The sequence below is a fragment of the Bos taurus genome, chromosome 26 (genome assembly GCF_002263795.3).
Source record: "Bos taurus isolate L1 Dominette 01449 registration number 42190680 breed Hereford chromosome 26, ARS-UCD2.0, whole genome shotgun sequence".
Classification (NCBI taxonomy): domain Eukaryota; kingdom Metazoa; phylum Chordata; class Mammalia; order Artiodactyla; family Bovidae; genus Bos; species Bos taurus.
In genome coordinates this window covers 20,415,878-20,442,259 of record NC_037353.1, presented here as the reverse complement: position 1 = coordinate 20,442,259, position 26,382 = coordinate 20,415,878, and the positions used below count along the sequence as shown (strand labels likewise).

The following is a 26,382-nucleotide window of genomic DNA, read 5'->3' as shown; positions in this document are numbered from 1 at the left end:
AATCAATATTTATTTTGGCTTAGCTAAGTTGATAATGTTGAGGTAACCTAGGGTTGTTTTCCCCTCAGTGAATGACGTAAGTAGTGACCATGATATTTTCGGCCAGTGCTGTGAAGACCATACTTTTAAATCAAACTTTGGGAAGGCTGGGCTATAGAACATCCCACTCAGCAGTTGCCCTTTGCCTCTGCTTAGGGAAGCACGTAAAGTTCATTGTCATTTCACCTTCAGTGTTGAACTTGCAATCTTAAAGGAAAGTGCTGTCAATGAAACACTGTGGACAGTTACCTTTAAAACTAGAGGTTAAATTTCTGAAAAAAAGCAAATGATACAAAGGTTGGCAGCTGTTGCACACAGGTCTTCTGGCTTTGTTACTTTGAATGAAAGATTCATTTTGAGATTTGTCATATTATCCAATGAAGCGAGGCTGAAGTATTGCGTTTTTTCCTGAAAAACCAAAAGCACAGGCTCTTCCACCATTTATTGAATACTTACTAAGTGCAAGAAATTAAGGGAGACTAATACAGACTAAGATCTCTAGCCAAGGGTGTGCAGATGTGCAATGATGATAATAGCCAACATTTAGTGAGTGCTTACTATGTGCAACTAAACACTTGATATTTATTAACTCATATAATCCCCACAACTCTTAAGGAAAGTACTATTGTCTCCATTTACTGAGCAGGACCCGAGAGATTAAATAACTTGCCTAGACTTACCTGAGTTGGTAAGTGGTAGGGCTAGACTCTAAACCTAAGTAGTCTGCCTCCAGAGCTGGGTTCTTAACTGGGCGTTTTCTAAAATATTGCCAACAAGATACAGAAGCATAGGAAAGAGAGACGGATTTTAAGCAGACTGAGGGTTAAAGCAAAGCTTTATGGAAGACGCATTTGCTCTGGATCTTGAAGAGAGGGGCTGGGGAGGAAGGAACAGCCTGACTAAAAGAAGACACAGTTTGAGTACCGGCCAGCTGACGACAGCAAGATGTGGTTGAGTGCCCGCGTGGGAGAAAAGCTGGAGAGGGAGGCCGCGCCTGGATCCGGAAGGTCCTTGAGGACCAAGCTCTCAGTAAGGGAAGGGGAGCAAAAATCTCAAACTATAAGGGTGGCAGAAAGGAATTCCTGGACACTTCTCCAATTAGTAGGATGGCCCCCTGTCTGAAACCAAGGCAGGTGGCCCACTAATATTTCTCTCTGGGGAAAACAGCCGATCGAGATGGTCAAGGTCGTCCACGAGGGCTCCAGAGCTGCACGTCCTGGCCCAGGACTCACGTCCGTGCGCAGAGGCCGGATTTAGCTGCCAACCGAGCCGGGCCAGGCTGGGTCAGGAGTGTGCGTACTCCCGGGCCTGGCAACGAGAATACCAGCTTCGCGGGTACTGGAAGGCCAGTCCTCCAGAATTCCCGTCAGCTACCTCTCTCCGGCCTCTTGGCCCTTGAAGGTCGAGGAGGCCACCTCCTCGCTACGCAGCTTGGCTCCTCCCCTCAGCCCCGGGAGGGCTAAGGAACAACGGCCTCAGCGATAGGAGCATGCTCTGCCAATCAACCCTATCCCCGCCCCTTCCCAGCCAGCGTACGTTGCATTGGTTGCATCATTACCGGCTCAGATAAGAGTCTTTTCTTTGATTGGCTAATATCATCCCCGCCCGCCTGTCTTTTTGAGTCAGAAGCTCGCGATTGGTTAACCGCGTTGCCAAGCTCCGGACGCGGCTCGACCATTGGAGGCCGCGGGCCCGCCCCCGCCGGCTAGGTGAAGGTGAGAGTCTCCTCCAGTCGCCGCGGTTGGACCGGACCGAGAGGATCCAGGCGCTGAGTGGAAGCTTTCAGTCGACTCCTGCTTTCTAGCTATGGCGCCTCCATCAATCTTTGCCGAGGTTCCTCAGGCCCAGCCGGTCCTTGTCTTTAAGCTAACTGCTGACTTCCGGGAGGATCCGGACCCCCGCAAGGTCAACCTGGGAGTGGGAGGTAAGGATGCAGTGCCTAAGAATGTGAGCAGCGTGGGAGTGGAGCGGGCTGTGGGGACCGTAGGAGATGCCGAGGTCTAGCTTGGAGACGAGGCAAGATCCCCGAGGCTTAGTTCAACCTGCCCCTTGTTTATGGAGTCCCTGGAAAAGGGAGATGTATCTGTGAACACACAGAATAGGTGTAGCAGTCAAGACACAAACTCATGTTTTCTGATTCTGCATTGTGTATTCATTGTGTATTTCACTGCATTCTTTTGCCTCTCAAGAAATGGGGCAGTCAGGGATTGAAAGGAGAAGGAGAAAAATAAGCCTGATAGGCTTGGAGTCCTGGCTACAGGGGAGTGGATAAAGGAGACCTCTTAGCCCTACAGAGCTCTGGTCTGGGTCAGTGAATATTTGAGTGACTACAAGGTATCAGTCGGGTACTTTACCAAGCCTTGTTCAGGAAAGACTGAAGCTTGGTTTTAGCCCCAAGGAGATTAAAATCAGCAGGTGTTAAGTGAAATAATAAAGATCTAAAATGCTTCTGAGACAGGATAATGCTCCCTTGGGATCTGGGAAGAATGTTTTGGCTGTGGTGGGAATGGGTAGAGATGGTGGAAAAGAGAGGAAAGAATGTGGACAGTAGAAGCTTACTTTCCACACATCCTTGTCATCATTTCTTGCGTGTATTTCTTGGACCTTGGACAGCTGAGAGCATTGGGTTCTTTTTTTATTACTACCAAGAAAAAGATCTGGACTGGAGTGCCTCTGAAGTTCCTTTAACTCCTAATCTTCTCTGAATTTGTTATTTCTATCAACGTCATTGGGATGTTTGCAGCCGCACCGACACTTACCCAAGGGCATACAAAGCAAGCCAAGGAAAACAGCATGAGTAGGATCGTGTTCTGTGCTAGGGAACAGACAGAATAGAAGGACTAGAAATTCAGAAAGAGAAAAATTGAAGTGTTTTGTAGAAGAGAAGAAGTGGCAAGAAGGAGATTCAGAATCAGGTGTCCCACAGTGATTCTGTTCAAAGGATCTGTTAAAGTTTTCACCAGGGAGTATGGAGTAGGGGTGAGGAAAAAGCAGGTAATGGGTACATGGTAATGAAGCAGCAGGTAATGAAGCTGGGTAATGGGTACATGGGCATCCATTATATTATTCTCACAACTTTTGTATATATTTGAAATTTTCCATAATAAAGCATAAAAAGCCAGTTGTACATAGTTTCACCCACAGAGGGAAAGTGATGCTTTTAGCAGGCAGCAAAGTGGGGGTGATATTGAAAGACCTTGAATTGAATTGAAATGAGCACTATTCAAGCTCTTAATTTAAAACCAATCCAGAACCTCCAGATATTTCTTCAGAGCTGGGTATAACATGATGAACTAGTATTGATGTTAATCTAAATACATCGTTTTAAAACTTCAGATTTTATTTCCTCAGTTACCTTTGAACTATCCTACAGGCTTTTGGTGAGGATTAAATGCATTTAAAATGCTTAGAACAGTGTCTTGCACCTAAGTAGGAGTTATGTAAGTACTAGCTATTACTGTGGTTGTTTTGGCATTTCTTTGGGTGGGTCACATAAAAGATGTTTAGTAAAAATTTTCAGCTCAAGAACTGCAAAATGAAATAACCCTGGTTCAGAAATATATTGCCCTTGCAGAATTAAGTACCCTGCCTGCTAAGGCCAGAAGTGATTGACTCAGAAGCGCATTCTGTGGCCCAGATTGGGGTCACTTTAACTGTGAAAGTGCCTTTGTCATGTGAGAACTGAGGAATTCTTTCTCTTTATTAGAAGCAAATGGTTTAAGTGCTCAGGATGACTCTGGAGGGTTGTTTATTACTATTACTGTTTTAGAGGTAAGAAAGCTGAAGCCCAGATTGATGAAACATTTTGGTGCAGGTCATAGGCTGTAAGTGGGAGAGCTGGGATTATAGGCCATGTCAGGTACCTGGGTCTCTGTCCCCTTCTCTATTTTGGGCAGCTTCAGGTGGTCCAGATGGAGCCAGTGCACTGTAGTGAGAAGAGTGAGAAGACTTGGGTACAGGCCTGGGTCTGTAGTCCAATGATGTGACCTTGGGAGTGTTATTTAACATCCCAGGCGGGACTCTGTCTATTAAGTGAGGAGCCAGAAAGGAATGATCTTCCTCTAAAATTCTACTCTTAAGATTCACAAGCATGTTACATGACTGTAATATAGGATAATAATGTTACTGATCTAATCAGATGACTTTGAAGTAAATAATTATGTGTGAAATATGACATATAAATGAAAAGTGCTATATAAATGTTATTTTTATTGATCACTGTGACCCATTTTTTTTTTTTTTATGGATAGTAAGTGTTCAGATAAGGGTCTCATTAAAGTATAGTGTTGTGAGAAGTCTCTTTATGGCTTTCTTATGTCCTAGCTCTGTTTATACACATCCCAAAGTATATCCTTTGTGAAGGAAATGTAATTAATCTTGCCGACTTTGGGGAAGATGCTTTTTTTTTTTTTCCTCTTTCTAAGTTAAGATAAAGCCTAATGGAAGTTATCCAGTTCAAGTTCTAGTGACGCTGGGCATTTAAAATGAGCTGCAACTCTAATCTTGTTAGCTCATTCCACTTGCAGGTAGTTTCCCCAGGAATTTTTCTTGCTGTTACTATTTGCATAATTTCCATGTAGTAACAGAGCAGAGCATCATATTTTCCAGTGTTGAATATGATGCTAAGTTTCAGAACTTTAAGGGCAGGGGAAATATGTGTCTAGCCTGATGTAGCCTGAAGCAAGACATTTCTTCACAGACTCCAGTCCGTTTATCATGTAAACTTTGTTTTGTTCCAGATAAACTGTGCTTGATTTTATATTTGTTGTTTTTAATGTGGTTTCCTAGCATTTTCAAATAAAACTGTGGGTGAGATGTGCTGTATCAAGTACCCCCGGCCCTTTCCCAGGGACCCTAGTTGGAGAAGGACCTTAAAGAGGCATATGTTCATGGGCTCTTGGATGGGGATGGATGAGGGAAGGAGAGGTGATGGTTTAATCACTTAATTTTCCATGTTCTTCTGGAAATTGAGACCACTGTACTCACCTGAACCTGTGTGACTCCTTAAGAGCTGGTCCTTGGGGAGAAGGCAGTGGTGCATGGAGTTGGGGTGGGTGTGCTGGTAGAAAGACCTCTTGCACAGTCAGTCCCCTGGGGCCTGCTGGCTTCAGGCTTTCCCTGAACATCTCTTGCTCATTAGAAAAAACACAGGGATCCATGCACTTAATAGTATGGCAGCCTAGCCCTTATCATCCTATGATCTTGGGGAAACTTCTGGCCTCAGTTTCCAGATCCCTAAAATAGAGATCATAATATTATTTTGTGAGTTGTTATAAGACTTAAATGACAGTTGTGTTTTTTCTTTTTTAAGGTGAAGTGTTTAGCACAGTGCCCTGTATGTACTAAGTATTCAGTAAGTTCTTGTTATGACTGTGGCTTCAGCCACCGTCCATGTCTGTAATTATAAAACCTTTTTCCATCCTGTACTACTTCCCTGAATGCTGGACCCATACTTGCTACAGTTTGCTGGACACGTTGTACAACCACCTCAAATTCAGTGTGTTTAGACAACACGTGAATTCTACCCTCCCCCCCATCTTTTCTTTTTCTCTTCTGCTTACTTGGTTGCCCCCTCTCCCACCTCACCCCCACCAGTCTTTATTCAGACTGGAGAGACTTTGGAGGTCGTTGGTGACACTTTCATCAATTCTACATCTATTTATTTGGTCATTCAGTTCAGTTCCGTTCAGTCGCTCAGTCGTGTCCGACTCTCTGCGACCCCATGAATCGCAGCACGCCAGGCCTCCTTGTCCATCACCAGCTCCCGGAGTTCACTCAGACTCACGTCCATCCAGTCAGTGATGCCATCCAGCCATCTCGTCCTCTGTCGTCCCCTTCTCCTCCTGCCCCCAATCCCTCCCAGCATCAGAGTCTTTTCCAATGAGTCAACTCTTCACATGAGTTGGCCAAAGTACTGGAGTTTCAGCTTTAGTATCATTCCTTCCAGAGAAATCCCAGGGTCGATCTCCTTTAGAATGGACTGGTTGGATCTCCTTGCAGTCCAAGGGACTCTCAAGAGTCTTCTCCAACACCACAGTTCAAAGGCAGCAATTCTTTGGCACTCAGCTTTCTTCATAGTCCAACTCTCACATCCATACATGACCACTGGAAAAACCATAGCCTTGACTAGAAGAACCTTTGTTGGCAAAGTAATGTCTCTGCTTTTCAATATGCTATCTAGGTTGGTCATTACTTTTCTTCCAAGGAGTAAGTGTCTTTTAATTTCATGGCTGCAGTCACCATCTGCAGTGATTTGGGAGCCCCCCAAAATAAAGTCTGACACTGTTTCCACTGTTTCTCCATCTATTTCCCATGAAGTGATGGGACCAGATGCCATGATCTTCGTTTTCTGAATGTTGAGTTTTAAGCCAACTTTTTTACTCTCCTCTTTCACCTTCATCAAGAGGCTTTTTAGTTCCTCTTCACTTTCTGCCATAAGGGTGGTGTCATCTGCATATCTGAGGTTATTGATATTTCTCCCGGCAATCTTGATTCCAGCTTGTGCTTCTTCCAGCCCAGCGTTTCTCATGATGTACTCTGCATATAAATTAAATAAGCAGGGTGACAGTATACAGCCTTGACGTACTCCTTTTCCTATTTGGAACCAGTCTGTTGTTCCATGTCCAGTTCTAACTGTTGCTTCCTGACCTGTATACAAATTTCTCAAGAGGCAGGTCAGGTGGTCTGGTATTTCCATCTCTTTCAGAATTTTCCACAGTTTATTGTGATCCACACAGTCAAAGGCTTTGGCATAGTCAGTAAAGCAGAAATAGATGTTTTTCTGGAACTCTCTTGCTTTTTTGATGATCCAGCGGATGTTAGGTTCTGTCTTTTCTTTTCCTCATAAGTTTATCGTGAATGTGTCCCCTTTTGTTTATCCCTGTGGCTGCTGCCTTAATTTAGGACATCATTATTTCCTTTGTGGATTATTGCAGAAACCTCCTTACTTAACCATCTACCTCTGTCCTCCTTCCAGTTTGTTTTCCATCATGTCACTCAAATGATTCTGTTTAAATGTACAGCTGTCCATGTCACTCACTTACATGCTTTCAGTGGTTTCCCCATTGAGACAGTGTTCCTTAGAAGAGACTCCCAAGACTCCTTGAGCCATTCCTTGCTGCTTCTCCATGGATCTTATTTCCGAGCCACGAAAATGCAGATCCTCATAAACCTCATCTCTCCAAGCCCCTGGGACCTTGCACAAGTGTTCCCCCTGCCTGGAATGCCCCCTTTCCTTGTCTGTCTTTGAAACTCTTACCATCTTTCATACTCTGTCTTTTGTAAAATCTTCCCTGATCACTTACAGGAGAATTAAGGACTCTATGCTGTGTTTCCTGGGGGGAGACCAGACAGTATCTTGTTTTATCTTACTCATCTCTGCGTAGCTTTTTCTAGTCGGTGCCTGGTTCATGGTGGATTCAGTGAGTACCTGTCAAACACATGAGAGAATGAAAGAATGAATGAGAAGCTCATAGGTCCAACAAACAGGAATAGAATCCCTCTGGCAGAGCAAGAACAGTGGTTGTTGATAATGCCTCTTCCTCACTGCTCTGATCAACTCAGAGTGACTGCAGGACAGTTAGGACATTCAGCAGGACAGTTAGACAAGGCATTGAGAACAAATCTAGAACTGAATCTGGGGGAGCCTGGACAGTGAAGAAGGAAGCAGAGGTGTGAACTGGCCAATTTCTCTTTTGTCACAATATGGACCCAGTGCCTTCCTGCCTCCAGTCATATAACAGGATTTTTTTATAGTTGCATGGAGTATGTTTGTTACTGGTAAGAGCATTCGTATTAGGACTTTTTCTTTATTTTTCATATTTTATTTATTTATAATACATGATTTATAAATGACATGATTTACATGATTTATAAATCTATGTAGCATAATTATATAATATATTAATAGAAATCTTCTAAACATAGATGGGAAGCATAATAGAATTAGTTTTTCTATGGGCACCCATATTCTTGTACATCTAAATAGTATCCCCTCAGTGCTGTAGTCTGGATATACTGCTATTGCCCAGAGTTTTCTGGAAACCTTCTTTTCTAGAGCATGTTGGACCCACAGAGGAGGCCATCTTTTTATAGCTGTTCTCCATTCATATTATTCAGTCCATTCACCCGCCTACTCTGCTGGGCATAATGCAAGTACTCTTTTCAAAGATTAAATTTATGTTCAAAGGATGAAAATATGGGACAGTTGAGGATATGCAGAATAATGAGACATAATAATGCCTCTAAAGACAATTCCAAGAGAATAATTCAGGAATATTTAGAACAATGGTAGCATTGTGATCATAGATGGGGTGATCTCTTTCAGGGACAGTGATTATTTGAGAGTAAGTTATTTCGGTATCTCTTTGAAAAACCAGACCAAACCTCGCCTGATAAAGCAGGATTTTTGAACTCGTTGAAAGGGAGTTAGTTTGGTGGGCCAGTGGGTCTCGTGTGACTGATAGGACTGTATTGTGCATCAGATTCACCTACCCAGAGACTGGTTGTTGATTCGTGGCTGTGTCAGTCTGGAACTCTGTTCACATTTTTATTACTGGCTTGATATGCTTATCAGATTTGCAGATGACACATTCCTGGAGGACAGGGTTAGTGGACGGAATAGAAGACAGACACAGAATCAAAATATCTTACTAAGTCTTATTTGTTGTCTGACTTTTGATCTAGTAATTTTACATCTAGAAGTTTTTCTAAGGAAGCCCTCATGAATGTGTATAAAGATACAGAAATATTTGTTACCTTGTTTATATTAGCAAATAATCAAAAGTAACACAAACAGTTACTAAATTATATGTAGAAAGGAATATTGTCTAGCCACTAAAATTGTGTTGTAAATGGCTCATGTGTATGAAAAATGCCCAAGTACTTCTATGCTAAGAGAAAGGCAAATTTAAACTACGCTGAAATAGCATTTGCACTCTTAAGTTGGCAAAAATTCACTCAGTGGCTGAGGATGTGGGGAAGCAGACACTCTTATACACTCATGGTAGAAATGTAAGCTGATAAAATCCCTAACCTATGGTAGGAATGTGTGACTCAGACAGTGTAAGAATCTGCCTGCAACGCAGGAGACCCGGGTTTGATTCCTGGGTCAGAAAGATCCTCTGGAGAAGGGAATGACTACCCACTCCAGTATTCTTGCCTGGAGAATGCCATGGACAGAGGAGCCTGGCGGGCTGCAGTTTTTGGGGTCGGAAAGACTCAGACACAACTGAGCAACTAACACACACGGTAGGAAAGTAAACTGATGGAATCCCCATAAAAAAGCCCAGGTGGCCGTGTCTATCAAAGCTACAGATAACACAAAGTATGCTTAAAGGTAACATATTTGCATTTAAAAGGACCGTATTCTTTAAACTGTTCATCGATCGCTACCAGTTTCTTCCAGTCAGTTGTCTTAACCATATTTGTCATGTGTTGGAAGTGAAAATCGGTTGAAAGTAGTAAACTAATGTATACCCTCAAAAACAACAACGAAGCTACAAATACACATACTTCTCAACCTACTCTTCCATTTTCAACCCTGCCTCTTACAGCTGTATTTACGTACATGTAAGATGACGTATGTACAAGGCTCACTGAGGAATTGTTTTCTAATAGCCAAGGATTAGAAACAACTCCAGTGTCTATCAGCAGGAGTCTGAATAAACAAATTATGGTGCATTTATCAGTTATGCAGCTCTAAAAAGAATATAGACATAGTACAGAGATTTAGGTAGTTAATGGTGATGAAAGATATTCATAATATACATTTAACAAGTGGAAAAAAGCATGCTGAAAATTCTATATAAAATTGATACATAATTTATAAAAGAGTATACTCATGTAAAGTTTGGAAGGTTATACACCAAAATTTTTATATTCCTCATCTCTGGGTGCTGGAATTACGTGTTAATTATAATGTTTATTATTTTGTTTCTAGGCTTTTCTAAATTTTCTGCAATCGAAATGTGTTGTTCAAAAAACATCAACTACCCTAAAAAGTGATTAGAAAAAAAAAAAGTCAGGGATTAAAGCTGAGCAGAAATCAAGATAAGAATTATTTTAAAAATGTCAGTTTCACCATCCCTTGCCAAAGTATAGGCTTATTGGAGACCTAAACATTCCAGCAGAAGCAAATTCCTGTCAGGAATCCTGCTCAGAGAGGTCACTGGCTTGGATACAGGCCAAAGCAGCTGTCCTCTCAAGCTGTAATCTCAGAATGATCATAAGGTACTATAGGGAGAAAAAAGTCAGTGATAGAGGTAACCCAAAGTAGACTGAAAATAATTGTAGCATAGAAGAAATGCTTAGAAATGTGCTTTAATCACTATTAAACGTTATGAAATAGTTAAACTTACATCAGTGAAAGTGTGAAGCTGAGGAAGTGAGTGGTAAGAACAGTCAAATTGGTAAACACTGGCTGTTATCAAAAATCAGCAAGAGGACAAAGATGTGTTTAAATTGGATGTTGGACGATTGTGTAACCAGTTGTTGGAATCTTCAGTCACAGAGTGTCTCCTTGCCATCTGTCCCATTTCTGCTTTACAGTTCCTCCCTCTAGTGCCCTCTTTCTCCGTGTTGGTGTTTGCAGGTGAGGCGTTCATCTAAAGTAGCACCGAACCCTTCTCCTGGGGAGATGCAGAAAGAAGGCGGTTGCAGGGCCAGTGGCCTGGAGACCTCAGTGCCCTAGTAATATTGACATAGCTAGCATTTGTACGCTATTTTTAATTTGCTAAGTACTTTTGTGTGTACTCTGTCACTCAGTCGGACTCTGTCATATCCCAGTTTTATTTCAGCATTCTACTTGTTGGAGGTAAGAGCTGTAATTTCCAGAAGGATAGGAATCACATCTGTCCTTCTGCCTGTCCAGCACCTAGGCTGGTGCCTGCTGAAAGCAGGCAGTGAGTGAGTGAGCAGCACAGTTCTGCTTTGATTGGAAGGTGGTAGAACTCGCCCTGTTCACAGTTCCAGACTCTTCCTTGGATCAAGCCTAAGGCTCCCCTGTTGTATGTCTCTTTCTTGTGTCCTAGCTTATCGCACCGATGATAGCCAGCCCTGGGTTTTACCAGTCGTGAGGAAGGTGGAGCAGAGGATTGCTAACGACAGCAGCATAAACCATGAGTATCTGCCCATCCTGGGCCTGGCAGAGTTCCGAACTTGTGCTTCCCGCCTGGCCCTTGGGGATGACAGCCCAGCTCTGCAAGAGAAGCGGGTGAGTTTTGGGTGAGGATCTGTTTTCTCTTTAGAAGCTGTGAGGGTAAAAAGAGGTTAAAAATTAGGTATCGTGTCTATTGAACTGTCAGTGAATAAGGGTTTAAAGAGTGTGACCTCAGGAACCTGATTGTGGAAGTAACATGCTTTTGTATAACGCATAGGTTCTTTAGTTGTACACTTTTGCCCAAGAAATGGTCAGATTTCAGCTGCTGGGTTTGAAGTAGTCAGTGGGAATACCAAGCCAAGGGAGTTTAATGAAATGATCAAGACATCAGGGTCTGGATCCAGCTCTGCCACTACTTTTGACCAAAGGCAGCCCCTCCAGCCCCTACGACTCATCTATGAGTTAGAGAAAGACTAGTTTATGGTTCATGGTCCCATAAGGAGTATTTGCATAGGGAATCATTTAAGGGACCTCTGAACGCCCCAAATTCTGAATTTCAGAATTCTGTGTGTATATGTATTCCATACCTTTAATCAGAGTTTCTGAAGGAGCCTGTGGCCCTCCAAAGTCTAAGAGCCACTAGTCTAGATGCTTGAAGATCCTGCCAGTTCTAATATTTGATTCTTCTAGTCTTAATCTCAGCGTCTCTCATTTAAGTGCTTCCTGGTACATAGTCTATGTGTAACTAGAGATACATGGAAGAATACATTTGGCGAGAGGCTGTGTGTGACAGAAAGTAGTGTGATAGAGATTATCAGTGTTATAGGAATCCAGGGAGAGAGACTGGTGGAGTCTGGAGGTGGGGCTTGAGCTGAACCTTGGGGAATGAGACCAGGGCTCATTCTGGTTCTGTACTCTGACTCTGTTACCTAGGTGGTTTTAAAAGCATACTGGTGGCAGGATCCCATACCAGGCTTGTTATCCCATACCACCCTCTGCCCTTTTATTTCCTTTCCCTCCAATTCCTTCCCTTCAAGGGTATTTTTAAAAAGCTCCTCCTTGTGACTCCAAAGGACAGCCAACGTTGAGAACCATAAAGTGCAGAGGAAGAGAAAGGAATATTTGTCTAGAACACTAGGAGTCCAGGGACAAAGGTTGGAGGTAAACAGGTCTGGTGCTGCTGCTGCTGCGTCACTTCAGTTGTGTCCAATTCTGTGCGACCCCATAGACAGCAGCCCACCAGGCTCCCCCGTCCCTGGGATTCTCTGGGCAAGAACACTGGAGTGGGTTGCCATTTCTTTCTCCAATGCATGAAAGTGAAAAGTGAAAGTGAAGACGCCTCTTAGCGACCCCATGGACCGCAGCCTACCAGGCTCCGCCGTCCATGGGATTTTCCAGGCAAGAGTACTGGAGTGGGGTGCCATTGCCTTCTCCGAAGCAGGTCTAGGTTGTAAAAAGACCTACCTGAGTAGAGCTGGGAACATGTTGGATAGATCAGGCAGGCTGATTTGGCAGCCAGGGCAGGGGAAGCCCCTTGAGGGTTTGCGCAGAGGAGTTACCCAATAAGGGTATTTGAAGAAGATAGACCTGGTTGGAGTGTAGGAGGGGGATGAGCTCAGGTTTTTGCAATAGTCCAATTAGGTATTGTGCAATTTAAACCAACTGCCCTATTGCTCTGCTGGGCCAGTGTCAGGCCATTGGAGCAGCCTTCATGCAGGTGCAGCCTTCATGTATGACAGGGACCATGTCTTGGAGTCATTGATTTATTCTCATGCTGTCACCCACACGCCCTGATAAGCACACAGCAGGGTAAAATGAACACTGCTCACTCTTAGATAATGGAGGAGACAGGGAGGCTCTGGATGAAGATCTTGGGATTCAGATTAATGATTAGGTAAGTATCAATAATTAACTTGATGAGGGTTTTATCTGGATTGGTATGAGAGACTGTGAAGGAATACTGATAGACATAGGATAGAAATGGTAGAGATTATGGTTAGCATTGGGCAGTTGCTCTGAAAATCCAGGGTTTCCACAGAGGAAGAGAGAGAGTCCTGATGAAGTTTGAAAATAGGGAACTTTGGTAACTGGGGGTGATCTTTTGAGAGATGGTTGATAAATTAGTTTAAACTCAATTGTTAACAAATGGAAACAGAGATTCTGTGTTGGCAAGCTTCTTCCTCCAAGACTGTACATTTCGTACATGCTTGTTAACTATGCTGGCAGATAGATGCTCGTTCCCCTGCCCAGTGTTCCCCGTTTTCCTCACTTAATACCCAGGGCTGTTGCTGGTGGAACAGAGCCCTTCCTCTTAGTCTAGTTCATCCTGTGTTGTGTTTTTGATCATAGAACAACTTTGAATGGCAGTCCGTAAACATTTGAAGACTTTTACTCTCTTTTTTTGGTAATGGTTTAGGGTACCCTCTTGGCATGTCCAACACCCTAGGTACCCATTGATACTGAGTTCTGAGTACTTCCTCTTTCCCTGAACCTCCCCCAGGTGACTATCTTGTTCAGCCCATTGTCATCCGATTGGATTCTCATAATAGCCTCTGGCCTCTAGTCTCTTCCCCATTCTAGTGTATAATGCACAGTGCAGCTAGAATGATCTTCCTCAGCAAAAAAAAAAAAAAATAAGCTGATCCTGTCACCTGCTTCCCCTGTCACACACACAGTGTCTCCTCCATTATCTACAGGGTAAAATGCAGACTCTGCCCTGGGCATGCTGCGTGTTTTGTAGCCAGGCTTCATCCTGTTCTTCCAGTTAGTTACTCTTGCTCCCAGGTCCTGGCGTCCGAAGAGCCTGCTGTTTTCTAGACCCGCTGGGCCCTGCCATGACTTGGCACTTTTGCCTCAGCTGTTCCCTCTGCTGGGAATGCCTCCTTTACTTCTCAGACTCTCCAGTCCCACCTCCAAGTCCTTCAAGGCCTCATTATTTCCATGTTGAATCCTGAGCTCTCTCAGGTGGAGCTAGCTATTTGAGTGCTCTGAGTCATCACAGAACTGCATCGCTGGGGAAATAGCAGTGCTTTCTGGATTTAATGTACAGTTCTGTAAGCCTGTCCCTCCCACAGACCCTAACTTCTTCCAGGGTAGGAGTGATGGCTTATTTGCTGACCTCATAGATCTTCAGCACTTAGCTCCTAGCCTGGCACCTCAGAGACCTCAGATGTTTGAGTTCCGTCATTCGCTCAGTTAACAGATGAGTGCTTACCACTAGGCACTGTTCTAGATGCTGGAGCACAGTGGTGACCAAAACACCCCAGGGTCTCTGCCTGGCTTACAGTTTTGTGGGGAGAAACCAAGATTAAACATAATAAATAGGAGCACAGTATAGTATATTGAAAGGTGATAAATGCTAAAAAAAAAAAAAATAGGGCAGTGGAAGGTGTATTAGGAGTGCTGAGGGTTGGAGTGAAAGTTTAACTAGGGTGGTTGTGGTAGAAATAGAAATGACATTGGAGCCAAAACTTGTAGGAGTTGAGGCATGAATGAAAGAAGGAACCAGAAAACAAACAGTAATCACGTCTTTTCTTAGACTGTTCTCAAGATTTCACATTACCATGTCCGTTAACCACTTTGAGGAGCCCTGTTTTCTAGACTCGTCACCGCCTCCTACTGCTTTTCCATCTTCAGATCTTAGAATCTGGACTAAATGTCCAACTTTCATCTCAGCTGATAAACATTTCAGCTTCTGAAATTACTGGGCCCCTGCGGGTAGGAGGTCTTGGAACCATGAGATGGCATCACAGTTTCCTGGCTTGGACCACTGCCTCTCGGAGATTTGGGGTTTTCTCTGTGGCTCTCACCTTGTTATTGTTCAGTCGCCCAGTAATGCCCGACTTTTTGCGACCCCATGGACTGCAGTGCGCTGGGTCTCCTGGTCCCTCACCATCTCCCGAAGTTTGTCCAAGTTCATGTCCATTGCTTAGGTAATGCCATCCAGCCATCTCATCCTCTGATGCCCTCTTCTCCTTCTGTCCTCAGTCTTTCCCAGCATCAGGGACTCTTTTTCTTCATCTAGTTCAGTCCATGTTTATTTAGTGCCACGTGCCAGATACCACCCAACTAACTGGGGGCACCCAGATCAACACATCATAGTGTTGACTACAAGTGGCTCCTAAACGGCTCTCCTGCTCCTCACAGGGAAGTCATTACATCAGCAAATCGTGACCTTGGACAGGCGTTCTAGAGCCAAGTAGGGATTCCTTCCGGCAGTGTGGCTAAGTTGGGAGTACAGATTATACACTGGCATAGTTTTCTGCCAAGTCCTAACTGCATTTCTCTTGTTCTGGATACCCCTGTTTAGCCACCCAAGCCCCATTGCCTGCTCCCTTTGAAGTTTGCATTTATTTTCTTTGCTATTATGGTTTTTTGCTTCATACCAAATACAGGACTTTCTTGGGCTTTAGAGCAGTTTGCCAAAAATCAGTTCACAGAATGATCAAATTGACATACTATTGATTCACCCGAAGTTTGTTCCTGCTAGTTGTCGGTACAGTTTAGAGCAACTAGCGTTTCACTGAATTCATCTAGCGTACAATATATTTTTAGAGAGAATGATAATTTCTTGAGAATTTGATATGTCACTGTCATATACATCATGAATGTCAAGGATTGGTTAATGTTAGTGAAGTGGGTTTATCTCTTCCAAATGTTTTTAATCTAGTGTACTGACTTTCTAGGGAAGCCCAGTTGGCTCAGTGGTAAAGAATCCACCTGCCAAGCAGGAGTCATGGGTTTGATCCCTGGGTGGGGAAGATCCCTGGAGAAGGAAATGGCAACCCAATCCAGTATTCTTGCTTGGGAAATCCCGTGGACAGAGGAGCCTGGCGGACTACAGTCCATGGGGTTGTAAAGAGTCGCTCATAGCTTAGCGACTAAACAGCAACAGTTGACTTTCTGACTTCTCTTAGTTAACGGATTTGCTTTCTAGAGTGAGAAAGGGTGGAGTTGGAAGCTGAGCACAGAAAATAAAACCTATGCCTGAGAATGTCTTCACTTATATCCACATGCCCCTGTCACATATCCATGGTAACTTAAAAACCCTATTCAAGGGAAACCTTGCTCATTCGTATAGGAAATAACACGCACGGTGCTGAGGTGTTTGAAATACGAAATAAGGAATAAAGTTGACATTCAACTTAGTTGATGAGAAATGAAAAAAAAAAAAGTACATTTGGGTTACATGACCCTTGCTAGCCATTTGCACAAGAAATCCAGGTAGATCACACTGTGAAGCCGAAACCTTTAATGGGAAAGTACTGGTGTTTGGGGGCGGGGGTGGGGGCGACTCCTGTGAGGAGCCGTGTTGGATGTGCACTGACCTTTTCCACTCCCGTCCGCGGCCTTTGCTTCTTGCAGTGGACGCCGTGCTCCATTCCTTGTTTCCCTGAATGTCAGTCTCATTTCTGTTTCATGTTTCAGTGTTCTCTCACAGATGCTCAAATCTCTGAATAAAAATAGAGCAGCGGGGAATAAGAGCGACAGTTGGTATCATTGCATGGTTCCGAGCTTACAGGGGATTTCTGCTCATGGTTCAGTGTTCATCATGACATGTGGCTGAATCAAAATTTTTTCAAGTTGCTTTTAGGATGTCTCCATTGGTTCTTGTTTTACTGAGCATTTATATCAGAAATAGCTCTATTTTTCTCTCCTGTTATGATGGTCATTTGGTGACCATTTTCTTTATCTAGCAGACTTAATATTTCTTTTCTCTCGTTTTTGAACATGAGAGAATCAAAGTTTAGTGACACATATACATGGGAGAGGCCTAGGAAAACTGACTCACTCCTATATTTGTTAATAATCACATATTCAAGGGATAACTCATTTGACCAAGGGGTATTTTTAAATGTACTCTTGGATACATAGTGTTTATTAATATTTATTTGGGACATTAATATCCATATTCATGAAAGAGAGCTCTCTTTTTTGCTTTGTCATCTTCTTGCATTGATCTTATGCTAGTTTTTTATTTATTTATTTATTTTATTTATTTTTTTTTATGCTAGTTTTTAAAAAAAAAAGATTTTGGAAGCTTTTTTCTTTATCTACAAAGATTTGTTTTTTTCCTTTTTTTGTGGAAAATTTCAAACATATATAAAAGTAGATAAAACAATGTAATGAACAAACCCCCATGGATCCATCAGCTAGCTTCAACAATGGTTTATATTTGGTCACCCAAGTGGAATTATTTTACAGCAAATTGCAGAACATCTAAATATAATTTTTTAGTTATTAAAAAATTTCCAACTAATGCATGAATAGATTCTCCTTATCTTAAAAAAAAAGAAAAAACATAGATTAGGCCAAAGTCCCTTTGACCACTGTTCCACCTCCTAGCTCCCTCCCCAGAGGTTGTGGCTGTTATTACATTGGTACGTGTACTTCTTTGTCGATAGACTTCCTTATGTGATCTTTTCCTCTCTTTTCTTCTTTAGATATTTAAACAATATGTAACTTACGACATTTCTCCAGTTAGAATTGTGAAAGGGCAGGATTAAAGATGTTCACACAGAACAACAGAAGTGGGGCCCCGTGACTAGATGTAGACTGAGGCCATCTGGAAGTGTGCCCAGCTGTGCTGCTCACCAGCTATAAATCCTCTGGCAAACCACTTCTCTGAGTCAGTTTCCTCATGTATAAATTGGGGATCTAGTACTTATTTTATAGGGCTGTGTGAAGGTCAGATAAGTATGTGTGTGAAGTGAAAATCGCTCAGTCGCGTCTGACTCTTTGTGACCCCATGGACTATACAGTCCATGGAATTCTCTAGGCCAGAACACTGGAGTGGGTAGCCTTTTTCTTCTCCAGGGGATCTGCTCAACCCAGGGATCGAACCCAGGTCTCCCACGTTGCAGGTGGATTCTTTACCCTCTGGGCCATCAGGGAAGCCCAAGAATGCTGGAGTGGGTAGCCTATCCCTTCTCCAGCAGATCTTCCCGACCCAGGAATCGAACCGGGGTCTCCTGCATTGCAGGCTGATTCTTTACCAACTGAGCTATCAAGGAAGCCTATGTGTGTGAAAGTATTTTGTAAAAGGCAAAGTATAGGACTTTAATTATTGCTCAAGTGAGGGCATTCTAAGCCTGAGGAGAGAAAAGTAGTGTTTGCATAGTACCTTTGTTCTATGAGGACATTTCTAAGGATTAATAAGCCTTCATTATGGCGATGAGAAGGGGCATTGCAGATTGATGTTGATGGCAAGCTCAGAACATTATTTTACAGGCTACTGTTGGAGGGCAGTTTTGATCTTGGGATGGGTGCAAAGGAATGAGTTTGCCTTGAAGGCCACACTTCACGTGGCCTAGGTATGTCCTCTACCTCTGTTCAGAGGGATGCTCCCTTGGGAGTCAGACTTCAAGACTGCCTGGGTGAACACCTGGCCTTTCCGCTCAATAGCTGGTAACTGAGGAAAGTGCTTCACTTCTCAGCCTTTGTTGTTGTTCAGAAGATCAGTCGTGGCCGACTCTTTCCAACCCCCTGGATTGCAGCCCGCCAGGCTTCCCAGTCCTTCACTATCTCTCAGAGTTTGCCCAAACTCATGTCTATTGAATGGGTAATGCCATCCAACCATCTCATCCTCTGTCGTCGCTTTCTCCTCCTGCCCTCAATCTTTCCCAGCATCAGGGTCTTTTCTAATGTGTCGGCTTTTCCCATCAGGTGGCCAAAGTAGCTTAACCTTAGTTTCCTTATTTGTAAACGTGGGCAAATAATACTTCTTCGTGTACCTAGGACATTTTATAGAGAGAACACATTTAAGGAAGTGCTCATCATTACTGTATTTTCCCTAATGTTATCTGACCTCACCCTTAAATGACCAGCAACCCTGCTGTCTCTCTTTCAGGTAGGAGGTGTGCAGTGCTTGGGGGGAACAGGTGCACTTCGAATCGGAGCTGAGTTCTTGGCGCGCTGGTACAATGGAACAAACAACAAGGACACACCCGTCTATGTGTCCTCGCCAACCTGGGGTGAGTCCTGTAGCTGTAATGAGAGGAGAAACAGAGGAGCCAGGGGAGTTATCCCCACAAGTCTCACCGCTTACACTGAAAATGTATGCCAGCCCTGGATCAACTAACGGTGAATGGCTTGAGCAGCGGATTATGGCAAGACATGGGTAACCTGATGCTTAAGTTCAGATTGGCAGTGCTTTTTCCCAAGAGTCTTGGCGAACTTGTGTTTTAGTGAATGTTGGACCTTCCCGGAGGAGGGAGATCCCTCTGCAGTGGGGTGTAAATCAGCATGACGACAACTGGTTGAACTTGTTCTTGGTTACAGTCATTCCTCTCCATCTTAACCTCTCACCTCGTGTCCCCCAGTAGACGTGGAGCCTGTGACGGCCCTGGAAGCTGCCTTGTGTCCTTTCCGTTTATGCCTCCTAGTGTTCATTTAACATTTTACCCCTTTGTTTGCAGAGAATCATAATGGTGTCTTTATTGCTGCTGGATTTAAAGACATTCGGTCCTATCACTATTGGGATGCAGCGAAGAGAGGACTAGACCTCCAGGGTTTCCTGAATGATTTGGAGGTGGGTGATTAGAAGAGAAAAAATGGACAGAATGCCAAGGTTTCAGGCAGAGTGGGGGACAGTCTTTGGATCAGTTGATAAGTGAAGAGTCTGAGCATCCTCCCCAAGCCGGTGCTCTTTTCTGAAATGGCACTTAGGAGGGAGTGCCTGTCCTGTGTGCCCCTGACTCTGCCCCACCACGTCCCTGCTGGCGTCAGAGCTGACATGGCTTCCTTCTCCCCAGAAAGCTCCCGAGTTCTCCATCTTTGTCCTCCATGCCTGTGCGCACAACCCGACTGGGACTGACCCGACTCCGGAGCAGTGGAAGCAGATCGCCTCCGTCATGAAGGTAACTGCCTTTTCAGAGCCACTCTTACAGTGGTGTGTATTAACAGTTGATGTATTCAAAAGAAGTACCTGTTTACTGAAGCATTTGGAAAATGGAGAAAAGCCCAAAGAAGAAAGTAAGTATTAACTATAAATTCCATTACCCAAAGAAAGCCGCTGATAGCAATCTGGTATACAGAATGTCAGGCTCTTTTCTTTTTCAATATTTTTAGTGTAGTTATACATGCTTAAGTGTGTCACGTTACACATTGATTAAATCACCTGATGGTTGTTTAGAGCCCAGGTTTCTTATTCTTGTGAACAATATATGTAATAAACCTTTTTATGATTTCTTTGGGATAACTTTCTACATTGTAATTTCTAGCTCAGGGAGTGTGTGTGTGTGTGTATTCATTAACGTATTTAAAGAATGCTTCTTGATAAACTGTTATGTACCAGGGGCCATGGGCGTACAATAGTGAGCAAAGCAGAGGCGGTCCTACCTTCAGAGAGTGTGGCCTGTTCGGGGAGATGCCGTGTTGATGGGGTGCCGTTGAGGCACATATCCCAGACTTTGGGGAGTGTGTGTCTTTGGGAGGGCTGATGGTAGCAGAAGAAGCTTTCCTGGAAGAAATGGTTTCCCTGTTTAGCTTTGAAGGATGAGGATAGGTTGGGGCTGACAGGGAAGGAAGTTTCCTACAGAGGGAAGAACACTGTCAAAAGCCCAAGACAGAGGTCTTGGTCTATTTAAGGAAGAGAAAGTAATTCTTGCTATGGGCTAGAGTTCCAGGGGAGGGGCTGAGTGACAGGCCAGGGGAGGGGCTGAGTGACAGGCCAGGCCCTGCGCTGAAGCCTCAGACTTGATTCTGAGGGCGGTGGGGAGCCCCTGGAAACCTTTGATATCCTGGAGTGACATGATCAGTTGTGCCCTGTTGGCAGAGCAGCATCATGACTCTCTAGGACTATGTACTTAAAGAAATGAGCTTTACTGATGTCATTAGATTTGTTGGTTGGTATTTAGGTGAACAGAGAAACAGACATAAAGTGGAGTTGGATACAGAAAGGAAAGATGTAGGAGGAACAGACAGAATGAGATGTTCCTTCCAGGCATCATTTGGGGAAGGAAGGCCTGTGTCTGAGGTTGGTTCCAGGAACATTTCCTGCCCTGACTCGCTTTGCTTCCTTGCAGCGCCGGTTTCTGTTCCCCTTCTTTGACTCGGCCTATCAGGGCTTCGCATCTGGCAGCCTGGAGAAAGACGCCTGGGCCATTCGCTATTTTGTGTCTGAAGGGTTCGAGCTCTTCTGTGCCCAGTCCTTCTCCAAAAACTTCGGGCTCTACAGTGAGTGCTCTCCTGCGTTACAGCCCAGCCACCCCGGCCCCACCCCCGCTGGAGCCCCAGGGCTGACACCTGTCCTTCTTTTTAGATGAGCGTGTGGGGAATCTGACTGTGGTTGCCAAAGAACCAGATAGCATCCTGCGGGTCCTTTCCCAGATGGAGAAGATCGTGCGAATTACATGGTCCAATCCCCCAGCTCAGGGAGCACGGATCGTGGCACGTACCCTGTCTGATCCTGAGCTCTTTAATGAATGGTAAGGGGCTCACGCCCGATGGGTGAGGGGTGGGGATGCAGAACAGAGATTGTCCCATTACATCTCACTGTCTCTTCCTTTTACTTTGGCAGAGGCAGGACAAAACTGCTTGAGCCTCTTTGAGTGTCAGTTATTTCTCTAAAATAGGGCTGGCATCTACATGTGTGTGTAACACAGAATCAGGAATGTAGGAAGGAGGCCTTGGGTGAATGGGAGTTTCCTCTCCTCTCCCGCCTCCCAGGCTTCCTCCTCTTAAAGTCAGGAAATACAGGGAGGGATTTCTGTTAGAATAGCATTAAGTTCGTGCAACAGTTTGGGGGCTCTTCGTTTTTATCTAATTTGTATGTATTTTATCCTATCCTTGAAACAGTAATTGTTGTGTAGTAGCTGAATCTGCAATCTCTACTTAATTAAGCCTGATAAAATATATTATTCTGTCTTGAGCAGCACCTTGCTGAAGTGTGAGTTAAAACATAAGTGGTATTACAGCCAGTCTACTGGCCATAAACTCCATCAGTGAATATAGTCCTTCCCTTCTGTCCAGTAAGTCCATGCCTCTGGTCTCCTTATCTACCCATCCAGGCATCAACACACCATAATAGATAGGTTCTGACTCTGTTTTTAGCTTATAGTTTAGATGACACTTAAAAAATGTTTATGTTGTTGTGTGCCATCTCTGCTGCCTGTGTTGGTATTCATATTGCTGTCCACTCAGGACAGGTAACGTGAAGACAATGGCAGACCGCATTCTGACCATGAGATCTGAGCTCAGGGCACGATTAGAAGCCCTCAAGACCCCAGGAACCTGGAACCACATCACAGAGCAGATCGGAATGTTCAGCTTCACCGGGTTGAACCGTAAGTGGCCCGCCCACCTGGAACGCTCACCACTGGACACGGCACTCCTCACAGGCAGTGCTCCTGGGCTTGGCTCCCTGAGCCGTTGCCCATTTGGCCAGCCAGACTTTGGACTGGAACTAGCTTGATTTTCTCAGTGTGGCCCCCCCCTCCATCTCCTGGACCCCTGGGGTTTCAGAAGAGCATTGTTGTGGCCCACTGTCCTGATCATAACTCAGATATCTTCATTTTGGTGGGCTCGGGAAGTGGCTCAGGGCTGACTGGGAAGTAATAGGATATGTACCTCGGAAGCTTGATTTATGAAACGTCTTTTATAAATGCTCAAGCACCTTTTGGCTTGTCCTTAATCTTAAGTATAAATATTACCTATGATTTTCCAGGGACTTAATTTCTTAACAGGTCTTTCCTAGTCTCCAAGCATTGCCTAGGTTATAACATTCTGTCTTTATAAAAAAGAACTTAGATTTGTAGTTGGAATTCAAAGCCGATTGAAAGTCTAGTAGGCAGCCTTACATGATCTTGGTCAGCCATCAGTGGAGCACATCAGCGATGGGCCATCCCGTCTGATGAGAGAGGACGCGTCATTTAGTAAATTATTCCCAAGCACCTCAAGTCAAGCCACTGTTCACAGGGTGCAGATATGACCTCGGGTGGCACTTGTGTCTGAGTGGCTCTAGAGACAGATATGTGCTTTTGGGTTGTAAGGGAACTGTCAGAGGTGCTGGTAGGTCCTTTAAACCAGGGCCATCAGTGCATCTGTTTGAATTGGGCTCAGAAAAAAATTGGTAGAGATTATAGAGATTATATTTTGTAGACCCACAGAGATACTTTGGGTAAAATGAGGCTACGTAAGAAAGTAAACGGATAGCTTAGTTAACCTTGCGTGTCCTCACCATCCTGATGTGGGGAATTAGTACACTGGGCTAAGGAAAATCATCCTTATACAATTTTTAAGATATTAAGTGTAGTGGAAATGGTAGTAGTAGTAAAATGGAAATGGCTTAGTAGTAATATTCTGAAAGCTCACAAGGTGGAGATGTCGTCCCATAAAATATCCATATTGTCCTGCTGTCCAGCGTAGGGACTTAGTTTTATTATGGATTGGAAAATGCTGAGAACAGATGTGGGCTTATAACATAAAGCTGTATATGTAGAACTTGGCATCATTTACCCACCCCTCCCTTTAAAAAAAAAGAGAAGGGTTTTTTTTTTTTTGTGCTCCCAACATTTTATTAGGAAAAATTTTACACATACAGAGAAGTTGGAGGAATTGTACAGTGAACTCCATGTGCACACCACCTCGTTCTTACCGTTCTCATGTTGCAGAGCTTCCTTTACTACATTTCATCTATCAGAACAGGGACTTTCATCCTGAAATGATGTTTTTAAAATTGTGTATGTTACCCTTTTTCTAGGGAAGGAGTCCCTAACTTTTACTCACTTCTCAAGTGTGGTACTCCCCTCCCCCACAAAAGTAGAGGAGTTTCATTTCTATTTAAAAAATGAAAGTGGAAGTCCTGTATCCACATCTACCCCTGGGGCATGGGCTTAACAAGCATGCTCTGTTGGGAGTTACAGTGCCTACCTCAAAATTCCAGATCCAGTGAATAGCTGTGGGCCTTGGGAAGGTCACGTAGCTTCCATCTATGCCATCTGTAAAAGGGGGTGATAACTGAGCTAAGATAAAGGGAGTGGAGCACTGCCTGGCACAAGTGCTTGCTCCTCTAATGATTATGATTTTATTACCACGTTAGTCTGCTTGGGCTGCTGTAGCAAAATGCCGTCGACTAGGTGGTTTAAACAAGAGGTTTATCTCTCACAGTTCTGGAGACTGGGAAATCTGAGCTCAGAGTGCCAGCACCATCAGGTTCTGGTGGGGTTCTCTTCCTAGCTTGTAAATGGCTGTCTTCTTGCTGTGTCCTCACATGGGGTGGAGGAGGGAGGGAGAGAAGGGGAGAGAAAGAGAGAGCTCGTCCATGAGTAGGCTCTCTGGTCTCCTCTTAGGAGGTCACTGCTCCCATCACACATGCTTACCCTCATGACCTCATCTAAACCTGACTCCACTTCCTAATACCATCATATTGGGGGTTGGGGCTTCAACATATGAATTTTGGGGGGACACATTCAGTCCATAACTATTAATATTATCCTGTTCTCTCAAACTGATGGTGTCTTAAGGGTGCTAATTACTTAAGGGGAAAAAAATCACCTAAAATCCACTAAATGGCTTTTACAATAAATCACAAAAGCTCTAGAGATTATGGCAGAAAGGAAGTACAGACAGTCCCTTCCCATTTTGTCCACAAGCGTTTCTGCAGACTCAGGGGAAAGCCCTCCTGTGTGTGTGTGAATGACAGTTGAGATGCGCCAGGCCTGAGAGGTCTGTGCAGTTTTCAGCCTGTGAGTTCACATACACAACATTTATCCAGTAGCTCTCATCTCAGGGCCTTGTCCAGTGTACTGTGAAAATGAAGTGTCAAAGGGAAGTTGCTCTAGGTGCTCAGAGTTAAGCAAATACAGTTGAAGAAACAGATAAATGAAGCGATTCTTAACAGTTTTTCATATCGTGGGTTGGTCTTGAGTCTATGGGTTTGGTTGGGTTGATGGGCTATCCCAGTGAATGTAACATTCAAGGTTTGATGGACAGGTAGTCCCAGATTAAAATTCCCATCAGGAAAAACCATGTTAAGCTTTCTGGGGATTAGAAACTTAGCTCATGAGAGTAGCTTCCAGAATCTGTTGAGCATTAGTTACTTCTTGCTATGCCAACCTAACAAAATAACTCCTGTTGTTTTGCTTCTCTGTGAAGGGGGAAAGAAGGAAATTGTCACTATAATGGACTCTTTGGACCTCCATTGCTTAAAGGATTCCTTCTGCTCTGATTATATGTCTTTTTTGGTTTTCAACAGCCAAGCAGGTTGAGTATCTGATCAATGAAAAGCACATCTATCTGCTGCCAAGTGGTCGGATCAACATGTGTGGCTTAACCACCAAAAATCTAGAGTACGTGGCCACCTCCATCCATGAAGCAGTCACCAAAATCCAGTGAAGAAACAGCACTCACACCAGCACCACCAAAGCGGTCCTCTGTTTCATGTGTTCCCTGCCTGCACAGACCTGGTTGTAAACATCACAACTAGATTAGGGACTACTGAGGGACAGAGACGGCTCCTCTGGTAAAGTGGCTTCTGTTTAAATTGGCCCCTCAGGAAAAGCACATCTCTTGAAAAGAAATAGGGGCCTGGGATTAGAGCCATTTTGGAGGTCAGAGCAAATTAAGGTTTTTATTTGAAGAATAAAAAGGTACTTTGATAATGAAACTTAAATGTCTTGCCCCCTCGCTGGAATCAGGAGTACTGCCCGTGTCACTCACGTGCTCCTGTGTGTTGGTTTACTTCGCATCAAGTCGAGTCCCAAAGATGAAGTTGTCTGAAGAGCCAAGTGTGACTGTGGGTGTTGGCTGTGTCATTAAAACTCCTCATCTCGACCCAGAGTGTCTGTCTCCCTGCTCTTTCTGCATGGTTGTGTCCCTAGCCCTACGCTTGAGTTCTTTAGGGTGACCAAGGTAAGAAATGTATTTATGTCTCACCCACACCTTTAACTGAGATGGAAGTTTCACAGAACAGTGTTCACCCTTACTGTGCGTAGTGGATTCTGTCTTCTGTTCTATCAATCGTGTTCCATTTCACTGAAGTAATAAAAGTAAAAGTGCTGATCGAACCCATGGACTTGATTTTGTCATCCTCTAATGGGTCGTAACCCACAATTTAAAATGAATGCTATGGTGGGACTTAGCAGTTGCCAAAGAAAATACTAAAATGTATTCTTGTGGTCTGCCTCCCTTTGTGAACTCACCATCCCACAGCCTTTTGTCAGTTCTGTCCTTCAGGGGTCAGCCATCATCTTATATCGGAGAAGGCGATGGCACCCCACTCCAGCACTCTTGCCTGGAAAATCCCA

At 44.0% G+C, this 26,382-nt stretch overlaps 1 protein-coding gene across 1 annotated transcript; it reads left to right on the top strand.

The window, feature by feature from the left end:
• The first annotated feature begins 1,782 nt into the window (after positions 1–1,782).
• On the top strand, positions 1,783–26,142 carry GOT1 (glutamic-oxaloacetic transaminase 1). The gene is given in 9 exon segments (NM_177502.2): positions 1,783–1,963; positions 11,070–11,251; positions 18,987–19,110; positions 19,555–19,667; positions 19,891–19,995; positions 21,163–21,313; positions 21,399–21,564; positions 22,280–22,422; positions 25,332–26,142. Coding segments are annotated over 9 exon segments (1,242 nt in total). The 5' UTR covers positions 1,783–1,845; the 3' UTR covers positions 25,472–26,142.
• Positions 26,143–26,382: the final 240 nt, after the last annotated feature.